General features: G+C 34.3%; 1 protein-coding gene and 1 non-coding gene across 2 annotated transcripts; one reads left to right on the top strand and one right to left on the bottom strand.

The window, feature by feature from the left end:
- Positions 1 to 3,576: 3,576 nt before the first annotated feature.
- LOC120250543 (cell number regulator 1-like) lies at positions 3,577 to 6,903 on the top strand. Its single transcript, XM_039259367.1, has 4 exons — positions 3,577 to 3,780; positions 3,896 to 3,967; positions 5,243 to 5,446; positions 6,827 to 6,903. Exons 1-4 carry the CDS (start codon positions 3,606 to 3,608, stop codon positions 6,901 to 6,903), a joined length of 528 nt encoding a protein of 175 aa, XP_039115301.1. The 5' UTR covers positions 3,577 to 3,605.
- Positions 6,904 to 11,675: 4,772 nt separating this feature from the next.
- On the bottom strand, positions 11,676 to 11,782 carry LOC120250832. The gene has a single exon (XR_005533166.1). It is a non-coding gene; the product is annotated as a small nucleolar RNA R71 (small nucleolar RNA).
- Between the last annotated feature and the right edge of the window lie 2,759 nt (positions 11,783 to 14,541).

The following is a 14,541-nucleotide window of genomic DNA, read 5'->3' as shown; positions in this document are numbered from 1 at the left end:
TTGCCACGTCACTTGGTCTAGGTGTCAAATCATGCCAATAAATAGTGCGGTTGCACTAACAGTTTTTTTTTTTGTTTTTTTTTATCACAATAAATTACCAATACTCCATAGATATATGAATTTCAAAATAAGTCTGATATTGATGGTTTAATTATAAGATGATGAAATGTCAACTTAATTTTCATTTGCTTATCCTTAATTTTTATTTCAGTTGTACCGTACAATATTTTCAAGAGTTTTCTACACCATCACAATTGATGTAACATATGAAACTTAGTATTATCACAAATTTCAAGAGATCATGGAAACAGTGGAGCAAAATTTCATATGTTCTAAAGATTGTGCTGTGGTACGGTGGTAAAGAATATGTGACACCATGAAACTTACAAAAATAATACCTTTTAAATTTCAATATATTGTACAGATCTCCTTGTTGAAATTGTTTGAGAAGAAGAAAGAGTGTTGAAACGTACCACCAATTGAATTCATTGTCGAATGATTTAAGTTTTTTAGTTCTAACATGCTAATTGCACCGAGAAGAGAGATGATATCTGTAATTAGAGAAAACTTTATTCTAACTCTAAAAAAATTAGAAACTTTTTTCTAATTCTAAAAAAATTGTAGTACCTCAGTTAAAAACTACAACATATTTATAAATTTGTGGGACTAATTATAATTTATCCATTATTAACTAATGATTTTATTTTTAAAAATTCTTGATATTGTTATTGGACCGCACATCTACCTTAGATGATTCCGCACATCTAACTTAGATGATTGGAATCCAACCTTATTTTAAATTATTATAATTATACTTTTTAAATCAGTGATAACATTATGTGCAACATTGGAAATGTGATTCGTGTACAAATACATGACCTACTGCATATATTTTATTATTTTCTCTGATAGTTCAAAGTTCACATCCTGACATGGTAGCCTGTAATTGAAGATATCTTCTTTTAATTAATTGCATAAGTAATTAGCTTAGCAACTATAATTTGTCAATTAGAAAGGAAAAAAATTGTTGATGAGTCTTACGTACTTTCCTTAGCTAGGTCCAAATTTCCTAATACAATTTAAAAGTAATATCTTTCTACATGTTTCCAAGCTAACAAAGGAGTCTGATATTTCCGGTTTTTTTTTTAAATATTTTTTTTTAATTAATTACTAGAATAGGTATTTTTAGAATTATGTACCAAACTAGACATTTTTATTTTTTTAATATTAATTTTTAAATTTTTTTAATAGCTGTGGGTTCCATTGGTTTTTTAATATTAAAATTTTATTTTTTTTAAATCTGCAGGTCCCACTAGTTTTTTAATATTAAAATTTATATTTTTAAAAATTGGATGGGTCCTACTAGTTTTTTTTAATTAAAAACAATTTTACACTAAATCACTTATCATTTCATAAAATTTTTTACAACTAGTTTTATTCCCATTTCTACTTTCACTAAAATAAACTTACTCGATATTATTAATGAACGAAAACAATTACATATATTATAAAATTATTCAACAAATACAATATTTAAATTATATTACAATATATGACTTGGACCAGCTGCATTCGGACAATTTCGATGACTATGATCTGCATTACGACATAGACCACAATGCTTTGGCTGACCGCCCACCCTTATGTCCATCTCATTACTAATTCGGGTGGATTTTGGGCGCCCTGAAAGTGGTCTTCGCATTGTAAGATCAGCACAGAGACGTGGACCATTATAGGGGTTCCAGTATTTCTCGTTTGACATTGGTTGAAACTCTTTATAATATACATTAAAAATTGTCGCAAGCCTATAAACATTATCTACGTATGCCTGCCAATGTAGATGAATGTATGCATACACTGCAAGAACATGGCGACAAGGAAAATGAAATGTTTGAAACTCACCGCAGTCACACCATTGGTTTCTTAAATCAATGCGGTAACTGCCAGCTATACCACCGCACTAAGGTGGTGCCATTTCATCTACCATGAAAGAATTTTCTTCACGATCAAATTGACGAACATAGATGCTACATGCTGTTTGTTGATTTTTCTGAATTGCCTTCATTAGCGCTTCCGAGAATATTTGACCTGATGCAATCTGAGCTTGGGCATTTACACCTTTCTTTACAAATAACTCAGCAAGTCGAAAGTAAGTTGACTTAACTAAGGCTGTTATAGGAAGGTTTCGTGTCCCTTTTAACGCTGAGTTAACACATTCAGCTAGATTGGTGGTCATATGACCATACCTTCGACCTTCATTGTCAAATGATTGATCCCACTTTTCCCGTGGTATATTATCTAACCACCTCGTTGCCTCTATGTCAAAGTCTCGAAGTACTCCATACCAATAGTTAAAATCATGAGAATAAAGAAACCTACAAGAAGCCTTTTTCGTAGCCTTTTTCGTTAAGTGTGACAAGAATATGAATTTTGCTAGCTTAAATGTAAAAGAAATAAAATAAATTTGCAAGAAAATAAAGAAACTAAAATGACTCAAATTTTAGAGGAGAACTTCTTTATATTTATGTATCTTTCATACAATAATGCTTGTGTGTTTTCACAAAAGGGACTTGGACGGTTTATATAGGCCTCCACCTAACAAATGGATAGTTATGATCAATTTGATCCAATGGCTCTTGTGAATGGGGTAGGTGTCACTTACCACCAATAATTCAGCCCATCAACCCCCCAATAATACTCTCCACCTACCCTAATAATTACATATTTAACTATGAGATAATTTTTAGGCCTCCACCTAACAAATGGATGGTTATGATCAATTTGATCCAATGGCTGTTGTGTAGGATGGTTATGATCAATTTGATCCAATGACTCTTGTGAATGGGGTAGGTGCCATTTGCCATCAATAATTCATCCCATCAACCCCCCAATAATACTCTCCATCTACCCTAACAATTACATCTTTGACTTTTCTAATATTGGAGATGATTTTAATTTTTATGTATAGATAAAATTTTAACCATAACAATTTTTATCTTTCAAATTTTTGACCGAATATTACCCATAATTTTTATCTGTTAGGATTAGTAAAAGTAGAAGTAGGAATAAAACTAGTTGTAAAAAATTTTATGAAATGATTAGGGTTTTAATGTAAAATTGTTTTTAATTAAAAAAAACTAGTAGGACCTATCTCAGTTTTAAAAATATAAATTTTAATATTAAAAAACTAGTGGGACCTGTAGATTTAAAAAAAAGAAAGTTTTAATATTAAAAAATCAGTGGAACCCACCGCTATTAAAAAAATTTAAAAGTTAATATTAAAAAAATAAAAATGCCTAGTTTGATAAATAATTCTAAAAATACTTATTCTAGTAATTAATTAAAAAAAGCAATATTAAAAAAAAAAAAGCCGATATTTCCTTGCATTTTCCTCAATGGTTGAACAAATTGATAATTCTAGGCAGCTCAATGATCCAGTCAAATGAGATTTCATCAACTTCAAAAAATATATTAAATAAATCAAAAGCAAAAATGAAACTTGAATTCCAATGTTCAGTACTATTTAAGAATCCATCACATGATATGCTCTTGAAATATAACATTGAAACGCTCTCAGCGAAATATATTCATAAAAATAAAAAGCAATGTATTCCCAACATGTTCAAGGGCATGAGAAATATCCAGGAGGGGCCATTCCAATAATCCCCGTTCCTCCTGCTAATCTCAACTCTTCATTCATGTACACAACTAGTCAAGTTAGCGGCAGTTCTCTCCATTGGTCAAGTGGCCTCTGCCATTGTTGTGATGATCCTGCAAACTGTAAGAAAATGCATGCATGCATGTCCTCAAAACTCTAATCTTATATATTTGAATAATTGCTTCTTGTGTGGCTTGTATTTGTTTTCTTAATGTTGTTTGGGTTTATATTTTGAAGGTTTAATCACATGTTTCTGCCCATGCATCACCTTTGGGCAGATTGCAGAGATTGTGAGCAAAGGATCAATCTGTAAGATTTTATATATATATATATATATATATATTCTGTTTTTCCCCCTTTTTTCTTACTTGATATTTGGTTTCTGTATATTAGCCCCATAAAATGTCCCTTTTTCCCCCTTTTTTCTGTCCCTTATATGAATATATATATATTCATATAAGGGACATTTTATGGGGCTATATATATATTCTGTTTTCCCCCTTTTTTCATTCTTGATATTTGGTCTGTGTATATATAGCCCTTTAAATGTCCCTTATATTATTTCATCACTGTGTTCATTTTCATTGCATAAATATAATATGAAATCTTAGATTATTTTATCAATTTGTTTTTACAGGATATAGCCAATCAACTTGTAAAGTGTTTTAACATCTAAAGACTATCTTAGATTATTAAGAAACTATTTAGTAATTTTCATACCTTAATTTTAGTTAGGATGTCAAGCGAAAGCCATAATGAACATTTTGAATATATATATATATATATATATATAACTATGGAAATAAAATAAGTAAAAGATAAAATATAAGTCTATATTAAAAATTTTTGAAGTATAAAATAAAAATAAATAATTGTAGTATAAGCACCAAAAACGACTTTTATCATGTCTTGTCACATATATACATAATTTGAATTATTTCAGTAAAAAAAAAAAAAAGAAAAGAAAAGAAGAAAGAAATGTTTTGTTATGACCTCTTGGACGAAAATTTAATCAGTTCACCATAAACCGATTCTTTTTTTGATGTATATATTTTAAACTAAAAATCAAGTGATAATTATATATATGCGTGTGGGTGCATATGAAGCATTTAAGCTACTGATAACATGTAGCCTTTTAGGCAACTAAACCAACTGAAACTCTCTAATAATACAACACAACAAACTATATATCAAAGCTTTTTATTTTTAATTAGAACCTTCAACCAAGATGATGACGAGGACTTAAAAGAAAACTCAAAACATGTACAAATTATTTTTTTTTTTTAAGTCTAAATCCATTCTTAACAGCCACCCCAACACAAATAATGTGAAATTCTAAAAATTCTGAAGATATATATATATATATATAAAAGAGAACAGTATCTTCATGAAAGTTAGGTTCATGTGACTTCCTTTTGAACTCCGTGCCAGGCTGCCAGCACATTACTATAAAGTATAAACTAGTTCTCATCACACTTGTCCATGTTCATTAACAAATTAAGATGAGAAAGATGAACATGCATGCATGGCATATTGATGAATGAAAACACAATCATGTACGTATCTACTTTTGTATATATACAGCGTGTGCGGCGAGTGGAATAGTGTATGGATTGCTGATGGGATTGGGGTGCTTGTACTCATGCTTCTTTAGATCCAAGCTAAGAGGGCAGTATGACTTGGAAGAATCACCACTCCCTGACTGCCTTGTTCATTGCTGCTGTGAGCCTTGTGCTTTGTGTCAAGAGTACCGTGAACTCAAGAAGAGAGGTTTTGACATGGGCATTGGTGAGTTTATTAATTTTCTTTCTTTCTTCTTCTTCTTAGAATTATTAAATAATTACTATGATTTGTGAACTTGTAGTACTCTTTGTATTAAATGTTCCTGTTATAAGAAACTTCATCTAATTAATTACCGTATCTTATATTTTACTTTTTATATTATGAAATATTATTGTAAGCGGCAGCTTCATCTTAATTGCCACCTTCTTGTAAAATTAAATTTGTTAATAGCAAGGTTGTCAGACCCGGCCTGGGTAATGACCCGGCTAAGCCCAGGGGTCAGGGGTCAATGGGTTCGACCGAGTCGAACCAAGGTTGAACCGGGGTCAATAATTAAATATAAAAAATATTATAATAATTAATAATGAGCAAATATAATATTAAACCCATAATTATATTATAAAAACCTACACAAATTTGATATTTAAATTGATAAATGACCATATATACAGTAGAGTTTTCTAATTATGTCATTTATTTTTATATTTTTTAAATATTTACAAATTTAATATATTTATAATTATCGAACTTCTCTCGGTGTTATTTATTTATTTATTTATTTGTTTATTGGTTGATTTTGTTAAAATAAATAAGAAATTTAATTCACTAATTCTTATATCTCGATTGAGTTTTTATTTTGTTTTAAATTTTCTTATATTTTTTATTTAATTAGAATACTTTAATTTTATATTTTTATAATAAAATTACACTCATTTATTGTTTTATTTTCTTAATAAATTAAATTTTTAGAAAGTATTTACATAACACATTAATATATTTTATTTTTAAATGTTAATTTTTTTTTATGTTTATGATATATATATTGTAATTCTATTTATTGATTATAAATTATAAATTAATATTAATAAATATACAAGATTTTGTGTTTTCTAATGAAAAAAAAAAATAAATTATTAAATATTGTAAAAAAATTAAATCTTATGACCCGATTGACACGGTCCGGTCAACCGGTTTCAGGTTGAACCGCCCGGGTCACCGGGTTAACACCAGATTTTTTAATACCCGGGTCAATGGGGTATACCCGGGCCGGCCACATGGCCGGTTCCCGGTTTTTCCGGTTGAACCGGCCGGGCCGGTCCGGGTCTGACAACCTTGGTTAATAGCTGAACATGTTAGAATATTTAATACGAGACTGGTTCTTTCCTCTTGTTTGGAGCTTCTGCTTATATAAAACGATCATCTTACATATTATGAACTGTTGAATAGATGCGTTGATATTAATTAGGTAATATGAGAGTAATTAACCTTTTCTTAGATATTGTAGAATATATACATGCATAAGTGATGTTATAGTTTTCATTTGGTGATTAATAAATCAATCATTTTTTTATAATATGTATGTATATATATATATATCTTTTGAAGGGTGGCAGGCCAATGTTGATAGAAAAAGCCGTGGAGTGATGTTACCTCCAGTGGTTGGAAATGGCATGACAAGATGAGAAGCCCTTGGATGGAGATGATGGATTTCCTCCTTTTATTCTTCTTCAATCTAAATCATTGCTAAGACTAGCGTAATATGTGTGATTTTATTATTTAATAGTGTATGTAGGCAATAATTTGTTTTTAGCTTCAGTTTCTATCACACGGAATGGATGTTTTCTCTAATATTCTCTTCTAGGCTTTTATCGCTTGAATGATGAAGATAAGATTCCGCTTTTTTTAGCCATAATTCAAGATTTTTTTGAAAATATGAAAAGATTGTTTATTATTAATTAGTTACGTCTTTCTTTTACTAAATGATAATTACATATCCTATAGTGTGCTAAATATAATAGTTGAACAATTCAACTTTATATACAATAGGAGTTCAAGTACCATGTTTAATCATTAATTTCACTAGAGAAAAGAAAATAAGTCCTTAATTTGTATTTACTACTTACTAGCTCGTGAAATTGTGGCCTTTTTATATGTATAATATAAAAAGGATTTTTTTTTTGGGCGTTAAATGAAGGGTTCATCCTGAACTTAGTTCAACAATTTAAACACAACTTAACGAGGAAGTTTAAGGATTGGATAGATATGTTTTATTAGATGATAGGAACGTAAGTGTACATACCGATCATTTAATACAGTGTTAAAAAGCGGGATGCCAATTGATGAGTATAAAACATTCATGTATTTCATATTATTTTACACTCATTTGGCTTGTATTAGAAGTATATTTTAGAATTTGATGCTAAATCCAGGGTGTCTTGCATTCTCAGGCTTCAGGCATTACTTAAAGACAAGAGAGAACCAAAAGAAGCATTCCAGACCTTAAATGAAGAAGCTGGAGCTCTATCAGCATCAATTGAATAAGGATAAGGCAAACTGGGTGGCTTAAAGCAGCTTACGGCTTGACTTACAACCGTAAGTACTTCTAGAATAGGGCTGGTAACGGGGAGGGGTCTCCCCGTCCCCGTCCCCACGGGATCCCCATATACCTAAAATAATAAGCTTATACTATAAGCTTATATTATATATTATAAAATGGTAAAATTGTAAATAATTAAAATTATATATATATATTAGTTTTAACGGGGACGGAGATCCCCGCGGGGCGGGGATTGCCCCGACCCGTTTACTAAACGGCGACGGGTTTGCCCCCGTCCCCATCCCCACGGGGAGAACGAACCGGGGAATCCCCGTCCTCGTCGGGTCGGGTCCCCGTGGGGATCGGGGGTTTCCCGCCCGTTACCAGCCCTACTAGAGAACCTTGCAGATATGCTTTTGCCAGTAAGGGGGAGTTCAGAGCTAAATCAGAGGACCTTATGGGCAGAACTTACACCTATAAAGATGCCCGTAAGGACCATCCGGAGGAGCTTAAGACCAGAACTTACGCCCATAAGGGCGGTCGCCAGGAGTAGCACAGTGAAACTTACAATCCAGCACTTATGGTTGTAAGCTAGATCGAAACACAAAAGACCTTACGAATGGGACTTACTGCGATAAGTGATCCCGTAAGGCTCGCGACCATCTTCCCCAACTCCTTTACGGCCACGTCCTTACACCCATAAGTAGCTCTTAAGAAGCCGAGTATAAATAGATATGATGAGAATTTTTAGGGCATTCTTTGGATTTCTTTTACTCTTTTCTTGGAGGCAAAGCAAGAGGAAGAAAGAGACGAATCTCTAGGGCTTAAGGGGCGATTCCCAAAGAGATTTGGATCCATATTCAAAGGGGTAGGAGATCGTAGCCGTCAAGCTCATCTTGGGTTTCTTCGTAGAAGACCTGGAGTTTCTCTAGCGATTCATCTTTGGCACGATTGAGAGGGTGTTTTTATTGTTTTCAATGTCTCTCATCATGTCTTGTTGTTTAAATGGCTGCCCTCCATTAATGGACGGCTAATTTGTCAAATGTTTGGGAACAGCGAACTCTAGGGTTTATCTTTTGACATTGGTTGTCAGATTTATGTGATTTACTTGTATTCCCTATTGTAATCGAATCTATTTTAATCTAGTTATGTATTTTGAATGCTTGATTTTTATTGTGGAGAATGCCCTAGTTATCATACTTGATGTGTTTTGTAATGAGAAAAAATTCACACCTAACATAGACATGCCGTGATTATAGGGAATTATGAGTAAACCTAGACATAGAGTACTTTGGAAACCCCGTCTCCCTCAATTCTCCTGAGTGAGTTAATAAGTATTTCTATGCTCTTTGCAATCATGTGGAGTAGATTTTTAGAGATATCGCATCTTTGCTTTGTATTTAGAATAGTGGTAATTTCTCTTTCTCTCTTATGAAGGGAGATTACCTATTTAAGAGATCCTCATTAGCCCATTGTGAGGTTTCATAGAGTGTTAATGCAATTGTGTGGATGACTGTATCAGCTCTGCACCAATTCAGTCACACTTCACGCTAGACTGAGTAGTTTAGTATAATTCTGAAAACCTTTTGGTTCAAATAGGATGACATAGATAGGCGAACTTTGTCATTGATGAGTGTACGATGTTTATATATTTTATATCAATTTATATACTCAATTGACATGTATTAGAGCTATTATGTGGAATTCGATGCTAAATATTGTGTGTTTTGTATTAACAGGCTTAGGATAGTGCTTAAAGATAAGGTGGAGCCCAAGGAAGCATTTTTGAAATAAAACGATAAAGTTGGAGCTTTCTCAGCATCATTAGAACGAGGATAAGGCAAACTGTGTGGCTCACGGGCAGCATATAGTTGTTCTTACGGCCGTAAGTCTATTCTAGAGACCTTGCAAAATGCTTATGCTAGTAAGGGGGATTCAAAACCAAAGCAGAGGACCTTACGGGCAAGGATTGCGCTCGTAAGGACCATTTAGAAGGGCTTACGACCACGGTATACGTTCATAAGGACAGTTGTAAGGAGTAGAACAGTGAAGCTTACGATCCAGTGCATACGGCCGTAAGTTGGACCATAACATAAGCTAAAGACCTTACAAATGGGGCTTACGACTGTAAGCGTTCCTGTAAGGCTCACGATAATCTTCTCCAGCTTCCTTACGGCCTAGTCCTTATGCTTGTAAGTAGCCCATAAGCAATGGAGTATAAATAGACCTTATGAGGATTTCTAGGGAATTCTCTATTCTATCTTTTTATTCTTTTGGGGAAGACTCTTGGAGGTGAGGTTTAGGAAGAAAAGGGCTGAATCTCCATCACTTTAAGGGCGATTTGGAGAGGGATCCAGTTCTACATTCAAGGGATTGAAGATTGTAGCTGTTTAGTTTATCTTGACGGCGTGCGTGGAAGCTTCTTCGGAAACTCTTCATGCTAAGGATTGAAAAGGGGGTTTTCATGGATCTCATGTTTCCTATATTCTTTGTATCTTGAATGCCTACGCTCTATTAATGGAGGGCTAATTTGTAGATGTTTGGGCATAGTTGAACTCTAGGGTTAATTTCTCTTGGCTTTGGTTGTTTGATCTTTGATACTTTAATTTATTGGTTATTTGCAATAATATCTATTTAAGTCTAATTGTGTGAATCAATTCTTGGTTGCTAATGAGGAGAAAGCCCTAGCTATCATACCTTGTATTACTACGTGACAAGAAGAAATTCCCACCTAACATAGACCTGCTGCAATTAGAGAGGATAGTGGGTACACCTCTAGTTAGGATATCTAGGAGACTTTGAATATCTAGGAGACTTGGTCTCCCACAATCCTTTTGAGTGGATTGATGATAATTTCTGAGCTCTTTGCAATCATGTGGAGCATATTTTAGGAGAAATCACATTTTTGCTCTGTATTCGGATTAGGGATAGTCTCTCTTCAGGGAGATATTATCATTAGTTTAAAATAGGGTTTCATAGAGTGTTAATGCGATTGTGTAGATGTCTGTATCAAATTTGCACCTATTCAGTTACACTTCGCCTTAGAAATCAGGGTTTTGTATATTTATGGAAACTTTTCGGGTCAAATAGGATTGCATGTTTAGACAACCACTATCCTATGCTTTATAACCCTAGAGGGATGCTATGCCCGGATATCGCTTTCTTCCTTGATTTCTTTTCTATTATTTTCTGTTGTTCCTTGTTTTCATTGTCTCTTGTTCACACACAAATTACTTCGTTATTCAAGCTATTTTTCAAATCTAGAGTCATTACTAGTACTCACTTTTTGCATGTTATTTTAGTCATTTCTTTTCTTTTTCTTATCTGTTTTCTTTTTTTTTTCTCTTTGATTGTTTTCTGAATCTTTTTATTTTATTCAATTTTAGTGTATTCCACTGAAGGGAAAGCACGAAGACTGGAAGAAGGTGAGATCAGTGTAGAAAGAATGATTGGAACCAGATTAAGAATAACTCTATTGAACAAAATAGGATCTTTAACAGTGAGTGTTAAGGGAGAGCAGTTGGACACTATAACAGATCAAGGGAACCAGCATAGGACCTTTTCAAATTATGCTCGGCCCATTCTTGATGGTTCTCAATCAAGTATAGTTGACCCACTAGTTACAGTAAACAACTTTGAGCTTAAGCCTGCGTTTGTATAGATGGTTAAGAATTCAGTACAGTTTTATAGATTACCAGACGAGGATCGTAACCGTCATCTTAGGGGATTCCTCAAAGTATGTTACATACTTAAGATCAACAACGTTTTTGATGACGCCATCAGACTTCGCTTATTCCCATTTTTACTGAAAGAAAAAGCTCAATAGTGGCTTCAGGCTCTTCCTCGAGCATCTATCATGACCAGTAATAGCTTGCCAGAGTATTCTTGGCCCGTTATTTCCCTCCCGGGAGAACGACCAAGTTGCGTCAAGATATTATAGCTTATGCACAGTTGGACAATAAATCATTATTTGAGGCATGGGAGAGATTTAAAGATTTGTTGAGAAAATGTCCGCATCATAACCTCTCTAAATGGATGGAAGTTCAGATTTTTCATTAGGGCCTCAATTATAGTACCCGCCAGCTTATTGATTTGGTAGCGAGAGGATCGCTTGGCAGTAAAACCCTGAAGGCGACCAAGTAGCTGATTGAAAAGATAGCCTGAACAATTATCAATGGAATTCGAGAGGCAAGTCAGTTGCAAAGCTAGCCAGGATGATTGAGGTTAGTGAAGTCACAACATTAGTGATGCACTCTCCGCAAGTGTACAGATCGTAACAAGTAATAAAGTGGTACCCCGTAAGGGGTAGGGATGTTGTACCATAGGGACTGGATTTCTAGTACTAATTACTCTTCTAATCTCTAGTAGGTCAAGAAATGGTTGGTAGAAAGATTAACTAAACAATATAAAAAGGATAAAAGGTGGAGTTATCAGGCAGATTAGGATCGAGTTTTCAAAAAGAGAGTAATGCCGCGGGACAATCCCTATGTGCTTTAGTGTACCGACTTGCTTCTAATGTCTACTAGGTATATACTAAGGTTCTTGCGGGTGCCCAAAAGCAATGTAGCATCTACGGCTCTCAAATACACCAAGTTTTGCAAGTATAACTACAGGCTTCATACGCACCATGTTTTACAACTACACAAGGCAATCACAACTATGGTAATCCACACAAGCCATGTTTTACACAAACAATTATGCAAATCAAGCATGGCAAGTTATGCAACACATAAGTAAACACAAGAACGCATTAGAACTCCGTAGATATTAAAAACAAGTAGTCAAAGTACACTAAGCAACATAGTTTAACATCCTTAGGTACTGTGGAACCGTTAGCCCCTAATAATTTCATACAACTGAGAAAAAGAAATAAATGCACTAAAGTAAGAAATCATGACTTCCCCCTTTTACAAAATCTTCTTAGTTGTGCTTCAAGAGCTTCATTGATGAGCTAACTCCACTTCTCTTGTGTCTCCAACTCGACCTTGATCCCCTTAAACGGTGTGGTGAAGCTTGACCATCGTCCTCATTCGCGCTCTCCAAGGGGAGAAGAAAACATCCGAAAATAAAGATCTCCAATAAACCCTAAATCTGGGAGATAAAAAAGACTTTTTGGGCTCAACAGGTCTGAGCACAGTCATGCTCAGGCTGTGCTCTTCTTGGGACTTCTGAGAAAATCAGCTAAGTGTCATTTAGAGAAAATCATGGGGACAGCACGGTCGTGCTTTGCATATGCTTAGCTGAGTACGCCCGTACAAGGAACACGCTGACCGTACTCCCCTTGTAAGAAGATGATGCTCTGATTCAGAGATAATCACGGGGAGAGAGCATGGTTATGCTCTGCCTGTGCTCGGCTTGAGAGCACCCCAATGCTTGGTTAGCAACTCAGGCTTCTTCAGACAGTAATATTCAAGAGGAGAGAGCATGGTCATGCTCTACTCATGCTTGGCTTGAACACTTGAACAAATATGCATTCTTGGGTCGATTTCCTCCTGATATTGCTTCTATTAGCTATGAACCCTAAAGTATGAATTGGGAGTAAGTAAAACACGATATGAATTGCACTCATCAAATACCCCCACACTTGAATCGTTGCTTGTCCTTAAGAAATCTCACACGTCGCTTGATAAAAAAAAAAAAGATGAGTACATCACTTCTCATCTCAAGAGAATAGAAAATTCTTAAGCATAGAGGGAACAATAGGGTTAGAAGAAAATCAAGAGTGCAAACCCTAAATTGAGTGCCCCATGCTCTTAAGGAATCAACCTAACAAAAATGGACCTTAATTGATTACACACGGTGGGTAGTAGTTTCATACACCCTAGAGGTAGCCTTCTCTCTCAGTAGATCATCAAATGTATACTTGTAATGCCCAAAATTTGACTATTCAAGAGTGGCTTTCACTCTTCTAAGGTGATAACTCTTTCTACCATCTTTTTACACAAAAATTTTAAAATACAACTGGTAGGGCATTCCAAACGGAATCCAACTTCCCAGTTTTTTTTCATCACAAGAACAAAACAAAGAAACTATGGTCTTGTAATTACAAGTTTTCATCCTAAAGCTAGTTGCTCCACTCTTAGGACGATGTGAATGAGACCTAGGTTTTCAAAGTAAGAGTGAGTTTACAATTTAGCTCCAAGTAAATAACTAACTCACACGTGTCCCCATAGGTTTAAGAATTTTTATAAAAAATGATCATAGATCATCATTAGTTAAGCACCCATAGCAAAAGGAATACAAGTAAAACCCTTCCCCACACTTAAATAGTGAACTATCCTCAATGTACAACCACATGCAATGAAAACAATTAATTGAGAACACAAGAATTAAGGGGAGTTCACCAAACTTTCCTGAACACGGAGAGTGATATTGCCGCTCCACGTGCTTTCCAATCATCCATTGAAGTAAACAATCCTTCAACATGGAGAGTGGTGTTGCCACTCTCAACATGCTTTCCAACATCCATTCAATCACATAATCCCTGTGATGATACAAGAGGCACACAAGTGAAGCTCAACATTCGAAACAAAATAAAAGAAACAAGACCTAAAAATACGCAAAGTAAATGCATAAAGTAAAACAAAAAACAAAAATGTTAGTTTAGCAGCTGACTCTCCTTGCTAACTAAACCAAATATAAGTCCAACAATCATAAAAAGAAAGAAACTACAAGTCCATAATAGAAAAAAAACATAAACATTGAAAGCTGCATGAATAAAAATAGAGCACTCTCTATCAAGGAATCTTCTTCAGAAGAAGTAGAATAGGGATACAGGCTCGGG

Source organism: Dioscorea cayenensis, chromosome 19, assembly GCF_009730915.1.
Source record: "Dioscorea cayenensis subsp. rotundata cultivar TDr96_F1 chromosome 19, TDr96_F1_v2_PseudoChromosome.rev07_lg8_w22 25.fasta, whole genome shotgun sequence".
NCBI lineage: Eukaryota > Viridiplantae > Streptophyta > Magnoliopsida > Dioscoreales > Dioscoreaceae > Dioscorea > Dioscorea cayenensis.
The sequence above is the reverse complement of the archived record's forward strand: the minus strand, read 5'-3'. Positions and strand labels throughout refer to the sequence as shown.